General features: G+C 46.1%; 1 protein-coding gene across 8 annotated transcripts in view; it reads right to left on the reverse strand.

Annotated features, from left to right (window-relative positions):
* Nucleotides 1-24,692, reverse strand: part of SIPA1L2 (signal induced proliferation associated 1 like 2) — a 220,988-nt gene that overhangs the window by 8,813 nt on the left and 187,483 nt on the right. For 6 of the 8 annotated variants that reach the window (XM_057531387.1, XM_057531388.1, XM_057531392.1 and 3 more), the window contains 4 exons: nt 20,902-21,126; nt 18,562-18,715; nt 16,033-16,252; nt 7,809-7,940 (listed from right to left, as the gene is read on the reverse strand). In XM_057531387.1, the coding sequence (XP_057387370.1) occupies nt 7,809-7,940; nt 16,033-16,252; nt 18,562-18,715; nt 20,902-21,126 (731 nt within the window). Of the gene's footprint in view, nt 1-7,229; nt 7,555-7,808; nt 7,941-16,032; nt 16,253-18,561; nt 18,716-20,901; nt 21,127-24,692 lie in introns of those variants that run through there. The other 2 variants (XM_057531394.1, XM_057531393.1) reach the window with 2 other exon arrangements.

A 24,692-nucleotide genomic window follows, 5' to 3' on the forward strand; every position in this document is an offset into this window, starting at 1 on the left:
CAGCCATTCAAACATTCCTTGGGGAGAAACAAGGTCCTACTGGTCAGGAGGCAAGAAGCCAGAAATAGTTCTGCCAACGATGTAATTTCACAAAGAGGATTTCATTTTGAATCTGAAAAGCTTGGGAGGCTGAAATGCAACCAGAATGCTACTTGATTAAGTACAGACACTAAACTCCTTTGTAAAATAGCTAATCTTAGTGACAGTTTCCAGTGGGAGCTTTATTCCTCCACAGCTTATTTCTGTAGTGATAAATATTCAGTATCCAAGTAATTACTGACATTGAACCAAAAGGCACAGACAAAACTGTAAGAAAAGGGAGGCTCGGAGTATGAACTTCATGTAAATGGTGAGCGCAGCAAAGACCCAATCACCCACGCTCTACGTGTTGTTCGGGTTTTTTCCTTTCTGTTTTTTCCTGTGCAAGCAAATCTGGCTAAGAGGGGACATGAGGGCATGGCTTACACATGAAACAATCCTCCCCTTGAAATAATCTTCAAAAAAACCTGATTTCAATGTCAGTTTCTTTTCTAAAATTTATTTTATTGATTAGTTGATTTACAATGTTGTGTACCAAAGTGATACGGTTATATATATTCTTTTCCATTATGGTTGATTACAGGACGTATGCCAGATGTATGCCATACAGGACACGCAGGTGTGAGGCTAAATTAAACTAAACCCATTTCCACAAACGAGGCTGTTCTAATATGTCTTTGCTACAACTACAAATTACAGAAAAGTTGGGGCTCTCTAGCTACAGGTAGAAAATCACAGGTTCTGTTTCTGACAGCTGTGCTTATCAAATTGTAGCTTATTTAACTGACCACCAGGAAAAAAAAATTTTTTAAATCAAATACCTTGGTTTAGCCTTTTGCAGCCTACTGATGAACGTCGCAAGGTAATGGTCTAGAATCTGAGTAATGAACAAAGAAAAGCTCTGGATTTATTCTTTTAAGATACAACTATTGTTGTTTGGTCCGAAACCATTTTCTTACTTTTGAGAGAATTTAAGTCAATTTACTATAGTAAATTAACTGTGCATTTTTTCATCTAAGTAGCTGTCATTTTTCTTTTCTTTTCTGTTTTTTTAAACCTTAGGAGTCTTACCGTGTGTCCCATTTTGTTTATGCTTATATCCACGCAGCGATTAAATAACAGTAACTAACAACTTCATCAAACTTAAGCTGAAGCTTCAGAACCGAAAAAGTTCTCATCATAAACATGCATGCTTACTGCGCTCTGTTTAAGAAACCAAGGGCATAGGGAACCTAATAAAAGTGTAACTTCCATTTTTTCAGAAAATACACTTATGTGGACTTTCATTCCCATGGCGGTGCCTGACAAATGAGTTAATTCTGCACGAGTCACGAGCACACACATCCACTTGCACCAGTTACCACCAGCGGGAAAGAGCTGAAATCCCGAGGGGAGGAAAGGCCTGTGGGAACGCGTGTGGGACACTGACACTCAGGGAGTCTCCAATCACCAGTTTATAATGTTGCCTTTGACACCTGTTTCCACTTAAGACAACATCATCCACTCAACAAATGCAGAGAACACACCGACTGGCAACCTCTGGTATTTTGATAAGAGAACTACTTCAAATCCTAGAACTTTTAAAGAGACTCCACTTCCCCTCCCCGGCTTCACTGTCCGACCCACAGCCAGCTTTGCTAGTTGGGTTTGTTCACTTGACCATATTGGGGGGATGGGACCTCTCTGTGTTATTCGGTCCCTCTATACTTCACATTATTTTATGTCATAAGGGAAGTGACAAATGATGGTCTCAGTGCATAACATTGACGACAGGTGTTGTGTAGGAGTTCTGATGGGTCGAGGGTCACATCTCACCCTTCCCCCCTAAACGTAACAACTGCCCACGTGACAACAAGCCAGAACTGGGACTCTGCCAGTTTTCAAAACTGTCACAGGAGAGGGGAGTGAGGGGCGTGGACTGTCGTGATAAACACACTTGGCACTTGACTCACCTTCTCTCTCCCAAGCTTATGACCGAGTTCTCAATTTTTAGACACTGGTTTCTGGAGTAGAGTTGCATTACCTATCTATTCACTTATTAATTAATTTTTAACAATGCTGCATAGCATTTCTCTGTCGGAAGCTTTTCTACTCTTTTAAATCATTGCCAGTAAGCAAATTCTCAGGAATGAGATTTCTGGTCAAAGGGTGGGTACATTTTCTGGCTCTGGTTATGTACTGTCATATTGCTTGAACACAAAGATGGATCATTTTATAATCTTTATAATGATACCAGCTGTGAGCATTCTTCATAGCTTTCCAGAGCTGCTGCATCGTTTTTCATACTCAAAAGGTGTGAGCTGGTACCTCATTACTGTTTACATTTACATGTGTGGTTGAACACTTTTCAAGTCCTCATCTATTGTGTGATCCTTCTTTTGGACTGTGCGACACATGACTTGACCGTTTGTTTATCAGGCATTTGGCATTTTTGGGGGGTCATGTTCCTTCATTCACTGGAGATACCCTGGTTCTATCCATCACATTTATTACAAATCTTTCCCATATTCCCCTGCTTCCCCTTTTATTTTAATGTTCTCATCCAGGTTCATAAAAGATCTAAATATTTAAATACTTTTATCTGGTCATATGACATTTTTGTATGTTCTCTCATTACTCCATAATTATGGCACTGGCATGTTTCCAAAATATTAATCTTTTTCTAGAATTGACTTTTCTAATTCCTAAATCCAAATGGAGTACATAAATTCCACTCCCATTTAACTCTTAAATATACACAGATTTCAGCCTAGGCTCTTTTTTTTTCCCTTCAAAAGGACTCATTTCTATCTTTTGAATCGTTATTATGCTGCTTTATTGCTATTGATTTATAATAAACTTTTATGCTCACCATTGTTCATCTGTTTTCCAAATGGATGCAAATATCCTTTAGATATTTGAACTGAAATGGTACGAAGACTGTGAATTAACTCAGGAAGGGCTCTCCTTTTTCCCATGTGCTTTCTATCCATTCCTATCCTTTCATATATTACGACTTTTCAGGTATCAAAGTGTCCAGTGCTTTTCTCTCATTATAATTCTAATGATGGCTAACTCCCAAGGAATTTATAATTTGATCTTGCTGATGTACCTAAGGTGTCCTTTATGACTGCTAAGTGGAAGGCTGTCTGCAAAGATGGCTGTGGGCACATGCCACCCCTCGTACCAGAAGGAAGAGCCTACTTCCATCCTGGGATTTGGGCTGGCCTTGGGACTTTCTCTGCCCAATAGAACGTGGTGGATATAATGTTCTGGGTCTTGAAACGCCATGTATATTCTGCTTATGGTCTCCTGATTGCTTAAGCCACATGTGAAGAAGTATAATTACCCGCTGGAGACAAGGGTCCAGCTAGACCCCAGCTGTTCCAGGTACAGACACATGAGTGGAGTCACCTTAAGGCTCCAGACCCAGTTGAGCTCCAGCTGAATATACCCACATGTGTGACCTCAGCTGAAACCATAGGAAGCAGAGGAATCACTCAGCTGAGCCTAGCCAACCCATGGAATCATCAGACATAACAAACCATTGCTGTCTTCAGCCATAAATTTTGGGGTGGTTTGTTATACAGAAATAGGTAACTGAAAAAATTAACAATGCTTTGAAATGAGGCTTATAAAAATATGAAATATATTTTAAAATATCTTACCTACTCTATTTTATAATCTCTAATAATTTCTTTTTGATTTTTAAAATATTTCCTAGATATAGAATCATATCTATAAATATTTCTTTACTTCCAAAATTTATTCGCTTTTTCTTTTCATTGCTTGTTTAAATGTCAAGGATTCCAATACAAAATCAGAGGACACGGTCTCAAAGGATACCCTTGTTTAGTTTCTGTACTTAAGGGATCTACTTAAAACATTAAAAACATTTTTTTCCATTAAGTATTAAGTAACTATTTGGTATAGTATTATGTAACTATACTCAATATCTTGTAATAATCTATAAGGGAAAGGAATCTGAAAAAGAATCTATCTATCTATCTATCTCTATATACACGTAACTGAATCACTTTGCTGTATACCTAAAACTAACACAACATTGTAAGTCAACTATCAATTATACTTCAATTTAAAAAAAAGTATTATGCAACTATTTGGAATAAAGTAGATATTCTTTGTTAGGCTTTGAAGGTATCTCTCAAATCTTAATTTTTATTAGAAATAGGTCCTAATTCTATTATATATATACCCTTTCAGGGAAATCGATATGACAACTTTTAATGACTTCATCTACTATAACTTATTCTAATTAAGTGATATCACTTATATGTGGTATCTCAATCAAATAGGCAGATACATTCCATTTTTTTAAAGCCTGTTTTCAAATGTGCTAACTACTCATGTCAAAGTATGGGCACAGCCTTCTTCCAGAGGGGCCTGAGCTCAATAAGGCATCTTGAACTGCCTTTATTAGTTTGTAATGATTTAACAGGCACATGGGGATTTTCTGGACTATCTTTTCTTCATGATGTTGAGTCTAGCTCAGAAATGGCTTTGAGAATAGGTACAAAAAGATCATGTCACAGGCAGAGCAACTGGGTCATCTAGGTGAAGGCCTTTCTCTTTAAAGTGCTAAGGGGATGCCTATTTTCATAGCAGCACTATTCACAAGAGCCAAGATGGAAGCAACCTAAATGTCCACCGACAGAGGAATGGATAAAGAAGATGTGGTACATATATACAATGGAATATTACTCAGCCATCAAAAAGAATGAAATAATGCCATTTGCAGCAACATGGATGCAACTAGAGATTATCATACTCAGCGGAGTAAGTCAGAGAAGGACAAATAGTGTATGATATCCCTTATATGTTGAAATCTAAAATAGGACACAAATGAACATATCTATGGAACAGAAACAGACAGAGAGAACGGACTTGTGGTTGCCAAGGGGGAGGGGGATGGAGGAGGGATGGACAGGGAGTTTGGGGTTAGCAGATGCAAATGATTATATATAGAATGGATAAACAACAAGGTCCTAATGTACAGCACAGAGAACTATATTCAGTATTCTGTGATAAACCATAATGGAGACGAATATGAAAAAACATGTGTATATATGTATAACTGAATCACTTTGCTGTATAGCAGAAATTAACACAACATTCTAAATCAACTATACTTCAATAAAATAAATTTTTTAAAGAAGTGCTAAGGGGATGGATCACGCCTGGTCACCACCGTACCAACTTGCGTCACAGCGGAGCTGACACCAATAGAAAAGAATCTGATTAGCCAAAGGTCTGGAGTTGCAAATTCTTGAATTTTCCTGTGCTGACTAATGTCTCAAGGTGGCATGCTACCCTACGGAGTAGCACCGAAAACAACTGAAATTTTTAAACACGACCTCAACTCTTTCCATATTTTCTATAAAATGTTGATTGGAAAGTTCAGACAGGTCAGGTAACCAAAGTCCTCTCCCCCTGCAAATAGAATCCCACATTCTTTTGGTTGAACTTAGGTACCCCTGCCCCTGAGGCACTGGCTAGCTGGGATGTCTGTGCTTTTTCCTCCTTTGTCTGACGATGCCAACTCCCAGCTAGCCTCTAACTCCTGCCCAGAAATACCCTGAAGAAAAGAACTGGAGGGTAGGGCTGGGAGAAGCCTTCCAGGTTCTCTGGAAAGGTCTTGCCATTTCATAGACAAGCAGGCTGAAGCCCAACACAAGCATGTACCTTAGAGGACTGGTGTCCAACATTCAGTGTCGCCACAAGGCGTGTAGCTAAGTGACTTGTCCAAAGGCCAGCAGCCCAGCCGTAGGGCTGCGATCACAACCGCAGCCCCCCTGGATGGACAATTCAGTCACTGCTGTCTGCACCATTTTGCCTTCTCACCCTCCCACCTGCAGCCCAGCTCCCTGAAAAAATCCACTTCATAGCAGCGATTTTATTCGGAAGGGGTGGAAGGGAGCCAAGCAAAGACACAAATGAGGGTGGAGACAAAGTGATATGTGTTGTTTTAAATCAGAAAAATGAACACAAAATGCAGAAGGACCTCAGAGGTTAAAAATTAGGCTGTGGGCTGAGACAGCTCAAGGGTGCACAGGGCCCTGTGCATTTTGGACCTACTGGCTCCTTTGTAGGAGCTCTCCTCATTCGGTTATCTTGCTCTGCACTTGATCAATAAAGGTAAGATAAATTGGAGAAGCAGGCTTCCCTTGAGAAACTCATCATCTAATAGGAAGAGACAGAGATGTGAATAATGCAGAATTCAGTGTGGTAAGCACTACGCTAATATTTATGCAGTGGGGGAGCGGAGAAGACAGAATAGAAGTTCTTACACTCTCCTCGGGCAGTAAGACCACAGTGTGCCGGAACAGGCCAGAGAAAATGCTGCTCTCTCTTGCCTGGGCTGCTCTGGACAGAGGTGAGACTGTGCTCGTGCCCTCTGGGGCTCGGTCACGTCGGGCCAGTGTTCGGAGGGTTGTTACAATGCACTCTACCCATCTTCTGGTTGAGAGAGATGAAGGCTGCATTACCAAGCAGATGGGGGCATTCTCAAGTTTTTGCTGTAAAGCAGCAAACCCAGAACAGTTGTACTCTGTCTAATAAGGGAGCAGGAACAGCCTATGCCTTTTGCAGGAGTTTCTTCCCAACAGTTTCCCTGTCATCCCAACTACCAGAGCTAAACGTCCCTGTACTGAATTAATGCGTCCCTGAATTAGCTTGAGAGTAGCTTTCGACTCACCCCTCCCCCAGACTCCCCCCCAAATGGTGCTTAGGACCAGAGGCACTGATCCCAACTGATGAGAGAAACTGCCTAGCAGGGCAGCTTGTTAGAGAGGCGGTCAGGGCAGCTGACCTCCACACTCTGCAGCAGCCTGACTGCAAAGTGCACCTGCCCCTCCTGGGAAAGGAATCTGAATACCTTTCCTGAAGCCTGCACATCACAGGTGACGGGAACTGAGGATCAGAGCGGGTGAGTCAAAGGAGAGGGAGAGAAAAGGGCCACTCAGGTGGCCATGGCCATCCCTGGGGGGCGGCAGTGAAGACGCAGACACACAGGGGAGTCTCAGACAGGTCACCCAGGTGCAGAGGCTGTGGTCATGGAGAGAATGTAGCAGCAAATGGCAGAAAGTCTGAATCCGGGTCGCTGGGGTCCCTGGACCCACGCCTAAGGTCCAGAGGGTGCCTGGGAGGCAAGCATCTCCCTTGTCCGTGGCCCCCTTTACCTGCAGGCTGGAGAAAAGGTGCAGCTTCCCCTCCTAAATTCACAGAAACATTCTCCAGAGATGGTGGAGGGCAGTGTGACAGCCAGAGGGCCCCAGAGATCAGCCAGCCCAGCACCATCCTGACCACATGGTTAGAGGAGGAAGACGGGGCCCGTGCAGGGTGACCCGCCGTGTCAAGGAGGCCACACCAGAGTCTGCAGGGACCCCAAGCCACCAGACGCCCAGGCCTGTGCTTGTCCGGGCAGCTTGGACCTCTGAAGGGCCTTCTCCTCCCGTCTCACCTCATCACGCTGGGAGGAAAGATAGAGTCTGTGTCCTAGATCCCCACCTCTACATTCTAGGTAAGAAAACACAGGTGTCAGAGGACAAGTGACGCCCGCCAGGTCACAGCTGGCGCCTGACCTGGAAGCCGGTTTGGGGCCCTTTGCCCAGGGCTATTTCCCTGCGTGCCTGGGTCTCCCTAAGGAAAGGCCCTCGGTCTCAGCCCAAGCCATCCCCTGGTTTTCCTCTTGGAAGATGCTCAGAGCATCCAGACGTTAACCCGGACATCCCTGCGTCGCTGTCCCGGCCCCAGAGGCTGCGAGTCTTTACCTTCAAATGCCCGGGCAGCATCCACGAGGTGGGACCAATCTAACCCCGTGGCCGTGTCCGGGAGGGGCATCAGGCCGGGATCTGCACACTTGGACTTATCTGACAAGGACCCGTCGGAGAACCAGAACTCATCTAGACAGAAACAAAACCACAGTGTCAGTCAGATCACAGCACGGGTACCGGCCGGGCCCTCGGAGGGGCCCAGGGGGCTTTTTGTGAAAGATCTCCTGTCCCAGGAAAGAAAGAGACATCCCACCGCAGTCATCCAAGAGACACAGCGCTCGAGAGGAGGGGCTTTGTGAAAGAGCCGCGACCTCCAGGCTCACTGAGAGGTCGCCAGCAGGCAGGGGCCGGGTGCAAGATCAGGACTGAGCCTTCACGTGAATCAGAAAAGCAGAGGTGAGCTTCTCCCGGGTGGGCTTCTCCGGAGGACACCAACCCAGTCTGACCACCCTCAGGATCACTTCCTGTTTCCCTTGGGGTGACTTTCCCCTATGGGAAGAGTGTTGAAGCCTCTACTGTAAAAACGGTTCGGTGCAATCTCTTTTGTACATTTCGCTATGTACAAAAATGGTGGTTGGATTACTCTTTTGACTTAATGAGGCGGCTTGATCACTGGCTAAACCAAAACCCTCTCCCTAACCGGCACCGAACGTTTGCTAGTCTCCCTTTCTCTGTGCAAACGGACCTTTTACATTTCCTCTCTTTAAACTCTCATCGCAGGACTTGAAGTGTTTACGTCACTAGCCATACTGGTTGTTAGGAACTCATTACGCATCTGCGGACAAATTTCCCAAAGGCTGGACCTTCTCTAAGGTGCCTCTCTTGGACCTGCCCAGAATGTGGTACGCAGCTGCTCGCGGACACATCTGACTAATTAGACCAATCAAAATAATGACCACCTGGCCGTCTGAGCCCGCAATTAAGGAAGGGACATAATTAACCAAGTGCACCTGTAATTTTAGCGCCCACATCCTTTGGGGAAACTGTGAAATGCTCGCACCTGGACCAGGACAGAGGGTGCCTGCGATCTGTCCTTGAAGGACCCTAATGCTCCGTTTCCCAGCACCTTCCACGTGCAGCTCTTAGCCTACCTCTAACAGCTGCAGCTAACGATGAAGCCACTCTGTTTTTAACGTTAACCCACTTAAATGTGGAACCATCGCCCCTCCATCTTGAAGGGAAACCAGTAATGGGTACTTTATCAACACCGTTCCTGCCACCCTCCCTCTCCACGTGCTCCAGCGTGTTCTATGTGTGAGGTTCTTTGTCCTTGTCTGCTTCTCTCCTGACGGACCCCTCTGGACCCAGAGAGGCACCGAAGGGCAGAGGCTGGGCTGACCCCGCCCAGGTCCCGTCTTCACCCAGAATTTAAGGTTCAAGCCCCCCCCCCCCGAGAGAAAGGTCAGGAAGCCCAGGGACCCTCAATCACTTCCCCTGTCTCTCAAACACATCAGCTGCTTTGCTTAAAGCAGGTTTTCTGCACCAAGTGAAAAGAAATTATTTGACTAGGGGGGAACTACTTTTGCCACTGATTTCCCTGCAGCTGAGTTGGTCAGGAATAGGGGTGTGTGTGTGTCGCAGCTCTGGGAAGGGTGCCCCGGGCCGGCTGGAAGCCGGTGTGCATGGGGCACGCCCCTCCCCTCCTGCCTCTCCTTCCCTCACTGGAGAGGAAAACGTCAGGGAGTGAAAAATCATTCAGCTGAATGAACATTTTTACCGAAAGTACAGTCTCTTGGTCATGTATGGCTAAGAAATGTCAACCTGAGGATTTTCTTTGCCTTTATAGAGAAATAATCCTTCACCTGAGCTTCTGGCATCCTAGAGCCTAAAATCAAACCTGGTACACATTCTGTGCGCTGTCTGCTTTCTCCCCAGCGCCAGCAGACAACGTCCTGACTGGCTCTAACAGGAGTCAAGGCAGACAGCAAAATAACAGAGGGCAAGCGGGGAAGAGGCAGCGAGAGACGGGGGCTGGGCTACAGTCCCTTGTCCCCTCTTCCCGTCCCTCCTGCGTTCGTAAGCTCAAACAGCATCTTCCCCAAACACGCAACGGGGGACTGACAAAGGAGCCCTGAGCATCCTGGGTTAAAAGATCGGAGCTCTCACTCTGTGTGGCTGGGAAGCTCCTGCCCAGAGTGAGTGTGTGTGGGGTGAGTGGGCCTAGCGACCCCCAGAGCAGGGGGTTGTCACAACCAGAGGCAAACCCAGGGCATCCTTCTAACCTCCTCCAACTTCTATGGAGAACCAGGAAGCAAAAGGAGGGGTATTTCTTCTTTACTGTAAACAGTCACTCCTCTCCCCCAGTTGTCAATGGGACTTTCGTGTTTATTTGACACTATGGAACTGGCAAAGATGCTTTAGTAAATTGGAGAAGATTCCCTCCCTCAAGAGTTTATTTGGAGTACTATCCATTCACCCGTCTATAGTGTGTTTGTTAAATGCCTACTGTATGCCTAAAGATGGGGCGGAGCAGTGGGTAAGACAGACAAGGCCCACCCTCTCACAGAGCTTACACGACAAGTGACACGGACAGAGGGCAGAAACAAATGAACAAGATCATACAAGCAGTGGCATGCTGGAGGGAGGCCTATCCGAGGAGGCGACAGTCACCAAGACACAGCCCAGCAGCAGCTGCCTGGGGAAAAGCAGTTCCGGGAGCAGAGCTCCGAGAAAGCATGGACTGAAGTCCAAATGCATTGTCGTTCGGTAAGCAGAACGATACCAGTGTCAAGGAGTGTCACCTTAAATGAAGTAGGAGCCGCCCAAGTTCCTCTCTGTATTCTTTTTTCTTTTTTTGGGGGGGGGGGCCATGCTACGCAGCTTGCGGGATCTTAGCTCCCTGACCAGGGATGGAACCTGGGCCCTCGGCAGTGAGAGAGCTCAGAGCCCTAACCACTAGACTATCAGGGAATTCCCCTAAGTTCCTCTCTGAATTATCAAAATGAAAAGCACCGTACACACTGCTATATTTAAAATAAATAATCAACAAGGACCTACTGTAAAAAAAAAAAATTAAAAAATAAATTTTTTTTTAAAAAAAGCACCTAAAATTTTTGCAATGCTTGGAAAATCATATAATCGGGAAAAAATTAGCTTCTTTTTCTTTTTGGTCCAAGACTCCACCAAAAATTCTTTATAATACTTATAACTGACATGAGGTATCACCCAGGTGACGTTTACTCTGCACCTGCTGTACTCTGGGTCCCACCAGGTACTGTATCAGTACCTAGGGATGGGGTAGCCCTAAGGCGCAGGTTCTGCCCTTGAGGAGCCCACAGGAGCATGGTGTCGCTCTGGGGTCTGGGAAAGTGCGTACAGGCGCCAGCCCCTGAGCTTGGTGTGACTGCAGCAGCTGTAACTGGCTTGTCTCCTGAGCTTTCCAGATGGGGCAGAAAAGGCGCGACTTAGGTACCAAAGCCTGTTATTTCAAGGCCAGTTCTCTCAAGCCACTGCTGCTCCTCTGGCCAATCCAGGAGAGAAAGCGACTCGTGGCTTCTGAAGGGCAGCCGATGTCCAGGCACCGCTGCCGGGGCCTCTGCTCTACTGGCCTGGACATCGACCTTGGGGCTTCCTGTTTGTTTATCCCGACCCTGAAATCGCGGGGACCAGCTTTACACTGAGTCTGACTTTCTCGCTGTTGTTATAAATGCGGAGGGGCCTTCCTGTTAGCACTTCCTGGTGGTCAGATAGCTGCGGTTTCACGATGACTCTCCAGAAACCAATGGATGTTTATTACAGTGGAGACTGAGAACGTCTGAGAAAGAGAGAAAGAAGTGCCACACAGATTCGGAGAACACTCTTCCTCTGATGGCCACGGATGCTGTCTGCGACGCCAGCGGAAGCAAGGGCCACTCTTCTGCCGGCCACACACCACTAAGTCTGCACCTGGGGTCTGTGGCATCTTCAGTGGGTACTAAATGATAAGGAAAACACTAATTTCTTTTATTTCTGCTAAAACTCGCTTTTAAACTTCAAGGAGCATCCTTTGTGAGGGGCCTAGGTCACAACTATAGGATTTGGGAATATATGGAACCTAATACCCTGGTTTTTTTAAAAAATTAATTTGTTTTATTTTATTATTTATTTTTAGCTGCGTTGGGTCTTTGTTGCTGCGCGCGGGCTTTCTCTAACTGAGGTGAGCGGGGGCTACTCTTTGTTGCGGTGCGCGGGCTTCTCATTGCAGTGGCTTCTCTTGTTGCGGAGCATGGGCTCTAGGCCCGTGGGCTTCAGTAGTTGTGGCACGTGGGCTCAGTAGTTGTGGCTCACGGGCTCTAGAGCGCAGGCTCAGTAGTAGTGGCGCACAGGCTTAGGTGCTCTGCGGCATGTGGGATCTTCCAGGACTAGGACTCGAACCCGTGTCCCTGCATTGGCAGGTGGATTCTTAACCACTGCGCCACCAGGGAAGCCCTAATACCCTGTTTTTATTTCTCAAAATTTAAGAACTCTTGTCAGTCTACCCACATAGGAAGATTTCTACCACTCCTTGGAGAGTTTCATAAAACTCCATTTTGCAAAAAACCAGTAATTCTCTTTAAACATGCTCTAAACCTGCCAATGCTTGGGACTGCACTGAACAAAGCCAGGTAACCACATGGTCAAGGAGACAAGGATACTATGAGCGCTTTTCAATATCATTGGTTTTCGGGCCTGTGAACTGTGTGTCAAAATGGCCACTCCCTATTCTTTTTTTCTACCTGGGCCCCAGAAGAAATTTTACTCTGAAATCCACCAATGATGGAAACAAAAGGCCCTAAATGCAATGCAGAAAGATCTCAGCATTTGCTCAATTTTTCCAGCTGGTCATATTTTTATACCTCCAAGTTGAAGACATAATGATACAGCACATTCAGGGATCCCCAAACCGCCCCCAGGAAATATATATGAATCATGACATGAGTCACATCCAAAACGTGCTTGTTAAGTGTCATCTGTCTTCCAAGGTTGGATTAAGATCCTGGTCTCAGGAGAAGAGAGATTCTGAGATGGGCCCAAGTTTGAGACATGGAAAAGCTAAAACTGTCTGAACGAGAAACCGGTGACTGATAATTACATGGAGAAAAGGTGCGGCGATGAGGTTTCCTGAGGCTCACTGTGAAAAGATGGGCTTGGCAACCCTCCCCCGTGCTGTCCTTGCTCCAAATTAGGAACAAGATCCAAATGAGTCTCTATGAGTGGAAGGTCAGATGCTTCCTGGGAAACTTCAGGAGAATACGTGTGCCTTCTGCATATTCTTGCTCAACCTCTGTAGCTACTGAAGCATCCAGAGCTACACGCTCTGGCAGAACTAACCTAACCTCCACTGCAAGTTTTCTCGTGAAGCTAAGTCTCTGAGAAACTAAGAGAAACACCTGGGCGACCCCAAATAGTCCTCATTTCTCGCTCACAGGCATCTGCTGGCCACAAGCTCCCATGTGTCAGCTCTCTGGCTTGTTCCAGGGCCAGACTGTTGGAACTACTCTCAGAGCGAGATCTGCTCACAGGGGCTCTGCTGAGTGACCAGAAACCACAGAAAGCAAAAGATGACTGAAATCCGCCTTGAGCAGATACAGGAGTAATAACCACACAGGTGAGTGTGGGTGTCAGGGGTCCCAGGCACAACCAGATCCTTGCAGTTGAACCTCTTGGTGGGCAGGGAGGAGGGAATCAGAAGTGTCTTGGGGGAGACACATTAATTCAAATTACTCCCAGCTCCCTTATTTATATTTTGTCATTCGATCCACCAAACCTAGAGAATTTTTTTTTCTGAGTAGGTTGTGAAGTTTAGAAATTGGAGGAGTCACATGGCCAAATAAGAAGGTTTCATCTGAGAAGCGCCAACAGCAAGGGCCACTCTTACTGCTTTTCCCAGAGGAAGAGACGATGAAGGCAAGTCAGGCAGTTTTTAACCTTGATAGTGGAGAGTGTATCCTGCCTGTTTCCATTGTACCTTTGAACATACTAAGAAAGGATACAGGAATGTCCCTGGTGGCGCAGTGGTTAAGAATCCGCCTGCCAATGCAGGGGACACGGGTTTGAGCCCTGGTCCGGGAAGATCCCACATGCCGCGGAGCAACGAAGCCCGGGCGCCACAACTACTGAGCCTGTGTGCCACAACTACTGAAGCCCACGTGCCTAGAGCCTGAGCTCTGAAACAAGAGAAGCCACCGCAATGAGAAGCCCGTGCACCGCAATGAAGAGTAGCCCCCGCTCGCCGCAACTAGAGAAAGCCCGTGCGCAGCAACGAAGACCCAACACAACCAAAAATAAATAAATAAACAAATTTAAAAAAAAGGATAAATCGGCATACCCAGACAAGAGAACAGTAGTCAGCACTAAAAAGAAGTGAGCTATCAAGCCGTGGAGGAAAATTAAATGTATTTCTGGAAAAGCTACACCCTGTATGCCTCCAACTATATGACACCTGGAAAGGACAAAACTATGGAGACAGTAAAAAAAGAACCACTGATTTACCAGGGGTGAGAGGGAGAGAGGGATGAACAGGTGGAGCACAGAGGCTTTTTAGGGAGATGAAAATACTCTGTAAAATACAATGGTAGATACGTCATCATGCATTTGTCCAAACACATAGACTGTACGACGCCGGGAGTGAACCCCAACGCAAACTATGCACTCTGGGTGATGAAGATGTGTCAGTGTCCTCTAACAAATGTACCCTGTGGTCGGGGGGAGACTGAGCGCCTGTAGGGGCAGCGGGTGTGTACGTGGGAAGTCTGCATGCCTTCCGCTCACTTTTGCTGTGAACCTAAGACTGCTCTAAGTAAATGATGTTTATTAAGAAAAAAAAAAGCAAAGCCAAAAAAAGGATAGAGAGTTTCCCCTTAAGCAATGTGGGTGTCAGGGGCGTCGACCTCCCACACAGTGGAAAATCTGCGTGTACTTTACAGTTGGCCCCCGTATCCCAGGTGCCCGTGGAGCATGTAGTACTGTGATATTTACATGGAAAAAAAATCTGTGTGTAAGTCCATCTGCACAGTTCAAATCCCTGTTGTTCAAGGGTCAATTGTGCGTCTTCCACACGGAAGCAAATGAAAGGTAGAATGTAAGAACTACAGTAACATATATACTGTAGATTTCACAGTCATACCTCAAGCATTTTTAAGTGGAAGATATGACATCTGCAAGAAAATAGAGTTTTACTGGTTTTAGGAAAGCTTTAAGAGGCCATTAAAGTTACCTATTTACAAAAAAGGACAAACATTTGGAGAAGTATTAGGGTATTAGAATATGTCTGTCTGACCCTCATACCTTTATCAAGAGGGAGTATTTCTCCAATTTAGGCAAATGGACTTTTCATAACAGGCAGGATATTATGTTACTTAAAGAAATAGATTAAGAATTTTATGAGACAAGGTTCATTTCCAATTATGTTAAACATTAGAAAGCTTATTAGAACTTTTATTTCATTTAGCCTGGGACTTATATGTGTATTATGAAGTTCAAATTGGTTCTAAAGATAATGCTTTCTACTATGAAATTTAAAAAAAACCCTGACAGTGAATATATTTCTGATTTAATTCTCATTCGTCCTGTACAATAGAAATTAACTATGAAAAAAGGAAATAAAGCTAACTAATGTTAAAAAAAAAAATCACCCTTCAACACTGACACGTTAATAGGAAACTAACACTATGTAAAAAGGAAAGATTTCAGGATTTGAAGGAAAATCATCTGGAAATTATCTAGTCAACCTGTGGCCAATAAATTGGAGTGAACTGGACACAGAGAATCTTAAGTGATGGGACATGGTACCACGTGGGAAGAGCCAGGGCTGGGACCCAGGTGTCCCGATGCCCACCTGCCACCTTCGCCTTCACCAGATCTGGAAGATCAAGAAGAAACAGACACAGGAGGCAAGAAAACCAACCTTCCTCCCTGCATGCTGCCCACCGGAAAATCTACCACCATGACACCCTTTTCTCCTTATCAGGTTTAGACACTTTTTTCTTTATGGATGTAATAGCTGAGCTGAGTATAAAGGTCACTATTTTACTTGCTAAAAACGTTTAATATGGGTTTTTCAGTTTTCTGAAAAATTGGTAGTAGTGCTCAACTTTTAAAAAATGTCCACTTTGGGGCTTTTATCACTTTTAAAAATCATTAAAAGAGAAAACACACCACCAAATGATATATAGTTTAAAGAATAAACAAGTCCCTCCAACCCCCGTAGGAGACCCACCCCAGAGAGCCCACGAGGACAGCTCGGGCCACCCCAGGGACTTACTCCGCAGGCTTCCCATGCTGGGCGCCGGCTGGGTCCGGGGTGGCAGGGTGCTGTGGTAGGGCGGGGTGGTGCTGAACAGGATGTCACTGGGCAGGGCCTGGTCAAGGATGGAACTTCGGGAGCTGCCGAAGGAAGAACCCCTCCGGTGGCTGCAAATGCTCTCGTCCGAGAGGGTGCGGTACAGCGAGCGCCGTGGGGACAGGTTCCCATAGAACGAAAACTAGGGGTTGAGACAGGAGGAGGGAAGGGAAAACAGATGTCAGAAAGCTGACAGCGTGAAACTCATCTGACTGACTTCGGCGGGGTCCGGTACCACCGTGGGAGCATCTCTGAGCAGCAGTTGTGCGCAAAGCCTCAGCCTAAGGATGCTACACCAGGCACGCAGGTCACCGAGGCAAACGCGCAAGGGCTTCCTGCAGTTATTGGATTTGGCTCTTTTCCTCCTTTGACGTTCTGTGAAATATTACCACGAATTAGACAGGCACAGCTCTATTCTGAAATGTTAAATGGAAACTCCATAACCCTTTAGCTGTGGCAGCTTCTGGAAATACAGAACGCTGCCATTTCAGGCAACAGCTATTCAAAACCACATCTAGTGCTGGCTTGATTTTAATTGGAAATGACTACATTTTAATATTAGGTGATTTCTGTACCAATCAACTACATGCGAGGTTCAATCTAATCTAGGTCATAATAATAATATTAATTTTTGAGCACTGCAGCTTTCTAAGCCACACACAGGTTCAAGAAAGACAGTATTGGTCCAGGAAGGTCTTACTGTCTACACACTTCAAAGTTTCACTCACAAAAGTCTATTACAGTTGTTGAGAATTGAGTTAGAGTAATCAATCATAACCAGATTTAAAGAAACCATTAAAATTATCGTGTTAAATCACAGATAGGGTAGGGAAAATTCATACTAAAGAAGCAAGTAGTCAAAAACTCAAGAAAAATTAAATCAAATCTGAATTTCCAACTTCTTCTATGTCCTGAACCACATTCCTTTTACATCAATAATAGTAAAAGCCGGAATGTTTGCATCAAGCAAATACAGAAATGGCTATTTACGTTTGTGAATGTAGCCAGAAGGCTAAAAGTATTTCTATTGTATGTGTCCCTTTCATTCTGTCAAAGTCTGTCCGGCTGATGAATGGGAACCAGAGTGTGTGTGAACTGCAAAGTTAAGTTTACACTATGAAAAGAAGGCGATTTGTCTTAGAAGAAAAAAAAACACATGTCAAGGAGAAGTTTGTTCCTATTAAAAGAAAAGCTATTTGCACTTTCGGTACAATAGCCTGCACCCAAGCTTATACAGTACCATATACACGATTTGATACAAGTTAAAAAAAAAAAAAAAAGACTCATTCTGTTGAGTTCTTCTGAGATTCCCTCTTCACACACAACCAGCAGGCTCTTCAGAACATGATTACAGGCCCATTAGATTAAAGCGGCTTTGAGGTAGTATCTCATGAGAGTGTTATTCTAAGAACACAATTAGGTTAATTGCAGCATTGTTTTATTATAGGGAAGACGGCAGCACAAAGACTTGCTGTTTATCCGGATCAGTCAAGATGGCCACGCCTGACTTTTTTCTTTTCTTTTCATTTGGACAAGAGAGCGCTGAATTAGAAGGGAGAAAGGCCTGCACTCCACGGCTGACTCTGCCCCCAAATATTTATGGGAACGTCACATTTCATCAGTTGGGGCATCAGTTACTTGCCAGAAGAGGAGATTGGGCTAGATTACCTGTGAGTCCTTTTTCATACTTTCCATTACTTAACAGAGTGGTTTAAGAGACTGTAATACTACATAATAAAACTAAAACTAATAAGGACAATAAAGTCATCTAACGGTAGCGAGGGTCTGCGCCATGGTGATGAAGTCGTGACCTCGAATGGAAGGTTGGTTTTTGAGACTGATGCGTGGCCTTTCCTTGCGAGTGGGCACGGTTTTACAAGCACGGGGCAAGTGCCATCTGATTTACAATGCCAGGCAGCAGAGTACCTAACTCCAGCCCATTTCTGGAACAGGATTACACCCAAGCAGGATGGCTTGGAGAACTCTATCCTTGGTACAAGTTCCGGAGCAAAAGTCAGGCGGTGTGAATTTTAACAGCTACTATTTCTGATGACCCGTTATATCCGGGTCCTCTGTGAAGTTGGTTCTTATCTTTGCTGTAACTCTGTAGTACATTTATCATTGCTTCCCTTTTTCAGAGGACGACACTGGGCCAAGAGATTAAGTCACATGAACAAAATCACACGGCTGATGGTCACTGCAGCCGAGAGCTGAGGCCAGGCCCGCCTGCCTCTAGCTTCCTCTATCCGTCTAGAAAGCTGCCCTTCCTGACCTCTCCCAGGCTCACTCTGCTTCCTGGGGGAATAACAGTAAAAATGGCCAACCGGGCACAGAGCTGTGGGTAGGATCACGAGAGAGACCACATGTGGGAGAACTCTGGAAGTCCTGGTGTCTCTTTAGGCTTTTCCTTAGTGTTTCCAGTAACTTCAAAGCTACACAAAAGTCACTAACCTTTCTCCTGCCCTCCTCCACTGAGGGGCTGTCGGGAAGCATCAGTTTCAGAAAGTCTTCTTTCGAGAGCACGTGGTGAGTTTCTGAGACGTCATCTCCCACCACTGCCTGCTGCTCAGCTGCGGTGGACAGGAGACCCATCTCACCATAGAGCCTGGTGAAACAAGGCAGAAGGAAACTGAAGATGAGTCGTCAGCTTATCTGTAGAACGCCTGTAGCCTTGTGAATTAAAATCCAGTCACCAGCTTCACCCACCACGTTCATTCACACACAGCTCTCCTAAGTTACTGAGCTGCATTTCACTTCTGCTGCATTTCTCCCAGATCCCCATGCCATCTTACGTTTGTGAAATGAGTGCGAGCTTAGGTTTCTGAATAATGCGGAAACAAATCAGATCCCCAAAGCCCTGGAGGAGAAAACATAGAGCCAACTTTTCAAATAAGGCTGTGTTTTCCCTTTCCTAACCTGTGTCAGAAAACACAGTTTCAATAATTCATCAGAGATTATCCCGTGTTCTTTGAAGGAAGCCTGGTGCTTCTCAGGAGCTTGAGAGAGCCTTTCTCTTGTGGCTGGGCAACCCCACGCACCGTCCACCCTGCAACACGGAGAGCGGGACCCCGGGGAAACTGATGTTGAACAGTAATCCATCCGGGTGCATGCCAAGCATTTTTATTATCAGCCATTTCGCAAAGCCGTTTGGATAAATAAAGCAGCTGTCCCCCTTGATTATCAGTATATAGAAACATATTTATGGACAACAAAAGACTGTCTAGCCGAATTACTGTTTTCAGCTCTTTTCTTCAGAAAACTGGGGAGTCGTTTCTAAAAGGTTTGGTCTGCAAATGTAATCTGAGCCACGGAACATTCCTGAAGACACGGTGGGTGAAGAACCAGGGGCCGTACTGTCCGCAGAGGCGGACGGGCCGCACGACCTGAAACGTGATGCTCTAGGAACCCACGGCCCAGGGCGGCAGCTTGCAGAGGATGACCTGTGTGTGACTGTCCTGCGTCACCGAGATGACCCCATCTCCAAAGCCAGGCTACTGTGTTGCAGGGTGACGGCTCACTGGGGAATTATCAGGATATGAAACTCACATGAACATGCTCAAAATTAAGAACGACTTATCGGAACTCGCTACGGCTCTTGCTTTGTTCAGGTTTCCCGAATTTTCCGGCTCTGTAAGTAGCAGCAGCGCTGACGACGTGAAAGCAGTGACTGGGGAAGAAGCTTTCAAAACTTCTAAATGTGACTGAAGATGTGGTTGGCTTGGGAGCTAAAAAAGAACCCAAGACCCGGGGGATGGGGGCTCTGCACGGAACGAACCCCCGTGGGAAGACCCACCATGGAGGGTTTGCGATGAGGCCGTCAGACGTGCCCAGCTGTGGGCCCTGAGATTCGGGGGTGGACATGCTCAAGAGCTCCAGGCCCTATCTGCTTTGGGAAAGACGCAGGGAAGAAAAAAACAAACCCAGGTCTCGTCAGTAACTGCTGGGATAAAAAAGGTAATACCGAAAATCACTAATAAAATGCACTATTCCAGTTTCCCTCTGTGTTTGAATAAAAATTGCTAGCCTCTTTTCCTGCTAACTTAGTGACTTTATTAAAATTGACAAATGATACGTCGATAAGTATGCTCCGAGGGTCTACTACGTGCGAGTCACGAGGATGTACAGAGGTGAGCGGGACATGGTACGTGAATATAAAAGCAAGGAACAGAAATTTGTTTTAGGGACTTCCCTGGTGGTGCAGTGGTTAAGAATCCGTCTGCCAACGCAGGGAACACGGGTTCGAGCCCTGGTCCGGGAAGATCCCACATGCTGCGGAGCAACTAAGCCCGTGCGCCACAACTACTGAGCCTGCGCTCTAGAGCCTGTGAGCCACAACTACTGAGACCACGAGCCACAACTACTGAAGCCTGCGTGCCTAGAGCCCGCGTGCCACAACTACTGAGCCTGAGTGCCTAGAGCCTGTGCTCCACAACAAGAGAAGCCACCGCAATGAGAAACCCGCGCACCGCAACGAAGAGTAGCCCCCGCTCGCCACAACTAGAGAAAGCCTGCGCGCAGCAACAAAGACCCAATGCAGCCAAAAATAAATAAAATAAACAAATTTATATTAAAAAAAGAAATCTGTTTTAATTTTATATGAGAACATCAAGGAAAGAGAAGACTTTTAAAGAGAAATATAAATGCCAACATTTAAAGAGCTTTACCAAGATGTTTCTTGATTACTCTTTTTTTAGAAAATCTGTTTCTACTGGGGGGAAAAATACATTAGCTTGGTCCATGCCCCAGATGCCCAAGGTTTGCCTAGAGAAGAGCCCCCCCCGGACGCCTTACCCCTGACACTCAGCCACTTCAGGTTCCTCGGGCGGCGGGCTGTCTTCCGATTTCTTCCAGCCGATGACATATTTGTTCACGGCCCCTTGCCGGTGGTAGGCCTTGGACACGGACCCCGGGGCCTGTTGACTGCTGCTGTGAGACACGATGTACACTTTGGACGTATCCAGAGACCCACTACTTTTGGAACCGTGAGCCGAGGGGCTTCCTGAATGGTGTGAACCACTGGGGAGGAAAAGACAGAAGCTGCGATACAATCAGATCTCAGCGGGGCGGGCACGTTGCCAAACTCAGAGCCATCACGCACGACTCCTGTCCTTCTCTGTGAGCAAAATCGGGCAGAGGGGGGCAGATGTGACCGCCTCTCTGCCACGTGCCTTTGGAACGCCCTGCTTCCCACAGGCCAAGGGTGTTCACGTGCCAAGCTGTACGCCTGTGGCCGAAAGGATGTTCAGCAGAAAAATGGGCACCACAGTGATGCCTCAAAAGAAAAGAAACTCAAATGGTGAATAAACCTAAGAGGAAGGGCTCAACCTCTGCCATCCCCAGGGAAATGCCAGTGCAAACCACTGCAGAATATCAGGGCACGCTCACCAGACTGGCAAAAATGGGAGCCTCTTACGAAGAGAGCGCAGCGTTAGCCAGCACCTGGGGCAATGGTCACAAGCCTGATGTGCTTTTCCAGTTTCCTCATTCAGGCTTGATTAAAAAATGTCTTTGACCCCAATAGTAAAATATTTTAAAGTTAAACTCTAAGAACAAATGTATCGAATCCATTTGGCGGGCAACGTGGCAAAAACCCGTGTTTAGCGGCAGTAACGTTGTTATAAAGGTTTCCTCTGAAGCAGATCAACATTCGAGAATGTGGGCTTAAGGTTTTCATGAATCCTTTCCTTCTAGACTCACGTTCTTATTTTAGAGTCTCACTGCCAGCTCCCAATCCTTTACCAAGAGTAAACAGTATGAAGACATGAATAAGTGTAAACAACAGATAATCACATGAGCCATTTACAGGAGAAGCCAGAACACGGGATTTTTTGTTTTGGTTTTTTGGCAGTTGATTTGTTTCACTTTGCAAAAGCTTGGTTAGGCTCCTATGAATACTGCTTTGTATTCTGAGCTCTTATCTAAGTGCCCTGCCCTCGTAGGAGAAAAAAAAAAAAAAAAACCAACCAAAAGGGGTTTGCTGAATTAAAAGCCTGGAGTAGCAGGAGAGCTGGCTAGGCATGTGCTTGTGCCGCTTAATGGGTGGTGATTCCTGCACACCCCTCCCTCCACCCCCGTCCTCCCCTCACACCCGTGCGGCTTGTCTTCAGGAGTCCTAAGTCCCCCTTCCCAGTCCTCAGTGCAATCCCGGAATCGCACCACACACATAATTGACGCTGGCTCTACTCCTGGATGGCTGTCGGGAGCGTGCGCGTGTGTGGCGGAGCTGGTGGGGATGGTAGTGATGCTGGTGGTGAAAAACCAGAATCAGAGTATTCAGAACGTACCACAGATGGTCTGGGATCTGCGAACAGTCGGCCGGCTTGTGCCTCCTATTTCCTTAGGCTCCCCAAGGCACTGGGTTACCAACTCAATCAACACGCCTTTATCAACAGTCTTCTTAGACTTCCCTCCTTCACTCAACAAACATTCCAATGCTTGTCAAGTTCAAGGACCTGTATGTACTAAGCGCTGTCGCTACAGAGTGAAGGAGACAGGCCCAGGCTCTCCAGACGAGAGGAGACAGCAGCCTGGGGTGAGGTACACAGTGAGCTCACACCATGGCAACCAGGGCTGAGCGCTGAGAAGCAGCTAAAACATGGTGGGGTACACGAGTGCGTGGGGTGGAGGGGTGACTAGCCAGGATGCTTGGCGCTGATGCCGGCCCCTAAGAGTCTCTCCTGCTCTCCTGCTCCCTGTCACAACTGAGACCCTGGGCAGTGGGCCTCAGCTCCGAGCTGACCACACACCCAAAGGCCGACGGTACTCATCATCACAGGGCATGTGTGTCCCAGTCTGGGTCCTGGCATTTCAGGATCTGCAGAGTCTCAGCACCACTGCGGTAGGTGGGTCCCTTGTGCGCTAATGAGCAAAGTTCCTTTTACCTCAACACACTGACCTTTCAAGTCTTATTTTAAATGTAAGCTATGAATAGGTAACACTTAAAAATACTTAAATATTTTAAAATTAAAAAAAAACGACTTTAGAATATTTGAAATCTTATTTTCTCTAGCTCTCCCATATGGGTCAGGGGACAGACAGGAGGAAGTGTTCAAAAGAGTTAATTTAATGATGAATTCCACGTGAGCAAAAGCCTGCAACTGGAGTTGAAATGTGGCTTTAAAGTCACTGTCGACTAAGAAGGGCAAGAAAAAGGCACCTGGATGGGAAAGGAGCCCCTCACTCAGCACACAGCCCTTCTACAACCGCTGTGCACATGTCCAGTGTGAAGGGGTGGAAAGAAGGAACATTGACCAGAAGTGCAATCTAGCAGTTTCCTGTGCTTTCTACGAGTCTGACCCATTACATTAATGAATGCTTAAGGTGTTCCAGAAAATTGACTTCAAATCCCTATAAATATCCTGACTCTATTCATAAAAGAAGGTGCTCTGAAAGCGGTTTCCACTGAAATTTTCCTCAACGGTAATACAAAATTCTGTTTGTGATGCCAATTACATCTCTCTAACAAGGTATCGGGAAATCAGCCATTTTACAAAATCTTCTACACTTTGAACAAGACACCAGAAGATTATAAAATCCCAAGATGGTTTTGCCAGCCTGGACAATTAAAAACTGTCTCTGAAAGTAAGATAGGAATAATTCAGGTAACCAAAGCCACTGATAACACTTAACTGTTATTTTAGTTAGTACTAAACCTATTTAAAGTCAAATTATTAAAGAGAACTGGTCAAAAGTAATAGGAATCTCTACTTTGAAAATAGTCTCCATGTCCTGCACTCCGTCTGCCCAGGGGAAGAAGACAGAGCCTACGGTGGGCGCTCAGGAGGCCCTGTCTGCATTTGCTCCCCCATCTCCCAGGGACACGATCCTCTGATTTTCTTCTGGGGAAGTGGCTCTCTTCCCCAGTCTCCAGCTGCGTGGTTTGGCAGGACTGACCCCCAGGCCCCCAAAGCACAGTGATTGAAGCCAAGAACACGTGAAGAGACCCTGGTGGCAGGGCAGGGGGGGATGTCTGCAGAAACTTGAAAAGATCCGCACTTTCTTGCTGTGACAGGGGAGCACGAGCACGGGAGGCCTGCAGGTGACACAGCAGGTGACACAGCCATTCTCACTGCTGAGATGTCAGGGCAGTCCTGCCGAGCCCACGGACCGGGGGGACCTGGTCTCAGGTGACATCACGTGAGCTGCTGTGTCAAGCAGAACCTTCATAGTTCTGGCCTGTGGGGTTACATAAGCCAAAATACTACCTTTCTTGTGTGAGCTAATTCGTGTGCAGCTTTCTTTAACCTGTCACATAAATGCCCTTGAATGACACAAATGATGTAAATGTAAGACACAGATGATGACGTTAGCGCCAGGAAAAGGAGAGCAGAAAGGCGGCGGTGGGCACGTGTGTGCAGGCACCCTCGTGTTTTAGATTTGTGTAAAAAAAATTAAGTTACGTTAATTTTCCGGGACTTAGAAGTTGAAAACTTTTTTTCAAACAAGATCAAACATCACATGACATCCCTCATGAAAATAACAGCACCGCTGTCGAGGTCTCGGCCTCGACTGAGAGGAAAGCCGAAGTGATTCACGTGTCTGCTCTGTGGTCACAGCTACTCCCCCTTCTGCCCGTCGGTTCG

This window comes from Balaenoptera acutorostrata, chromosome 16, assembly GCF_949987535.1.
Source record: "Balaenoptera acutorostrata chromosome 16, mBalAcu1.1, whole genome shotgun sequence".
Classification (NCBI taxonomy): Eukaryota; Metazoa; Chordata; class Mammalia; order Artiodactyla; family Balaenopteridae; genus Balaenoptera; species Balaenoptera acutorostrata.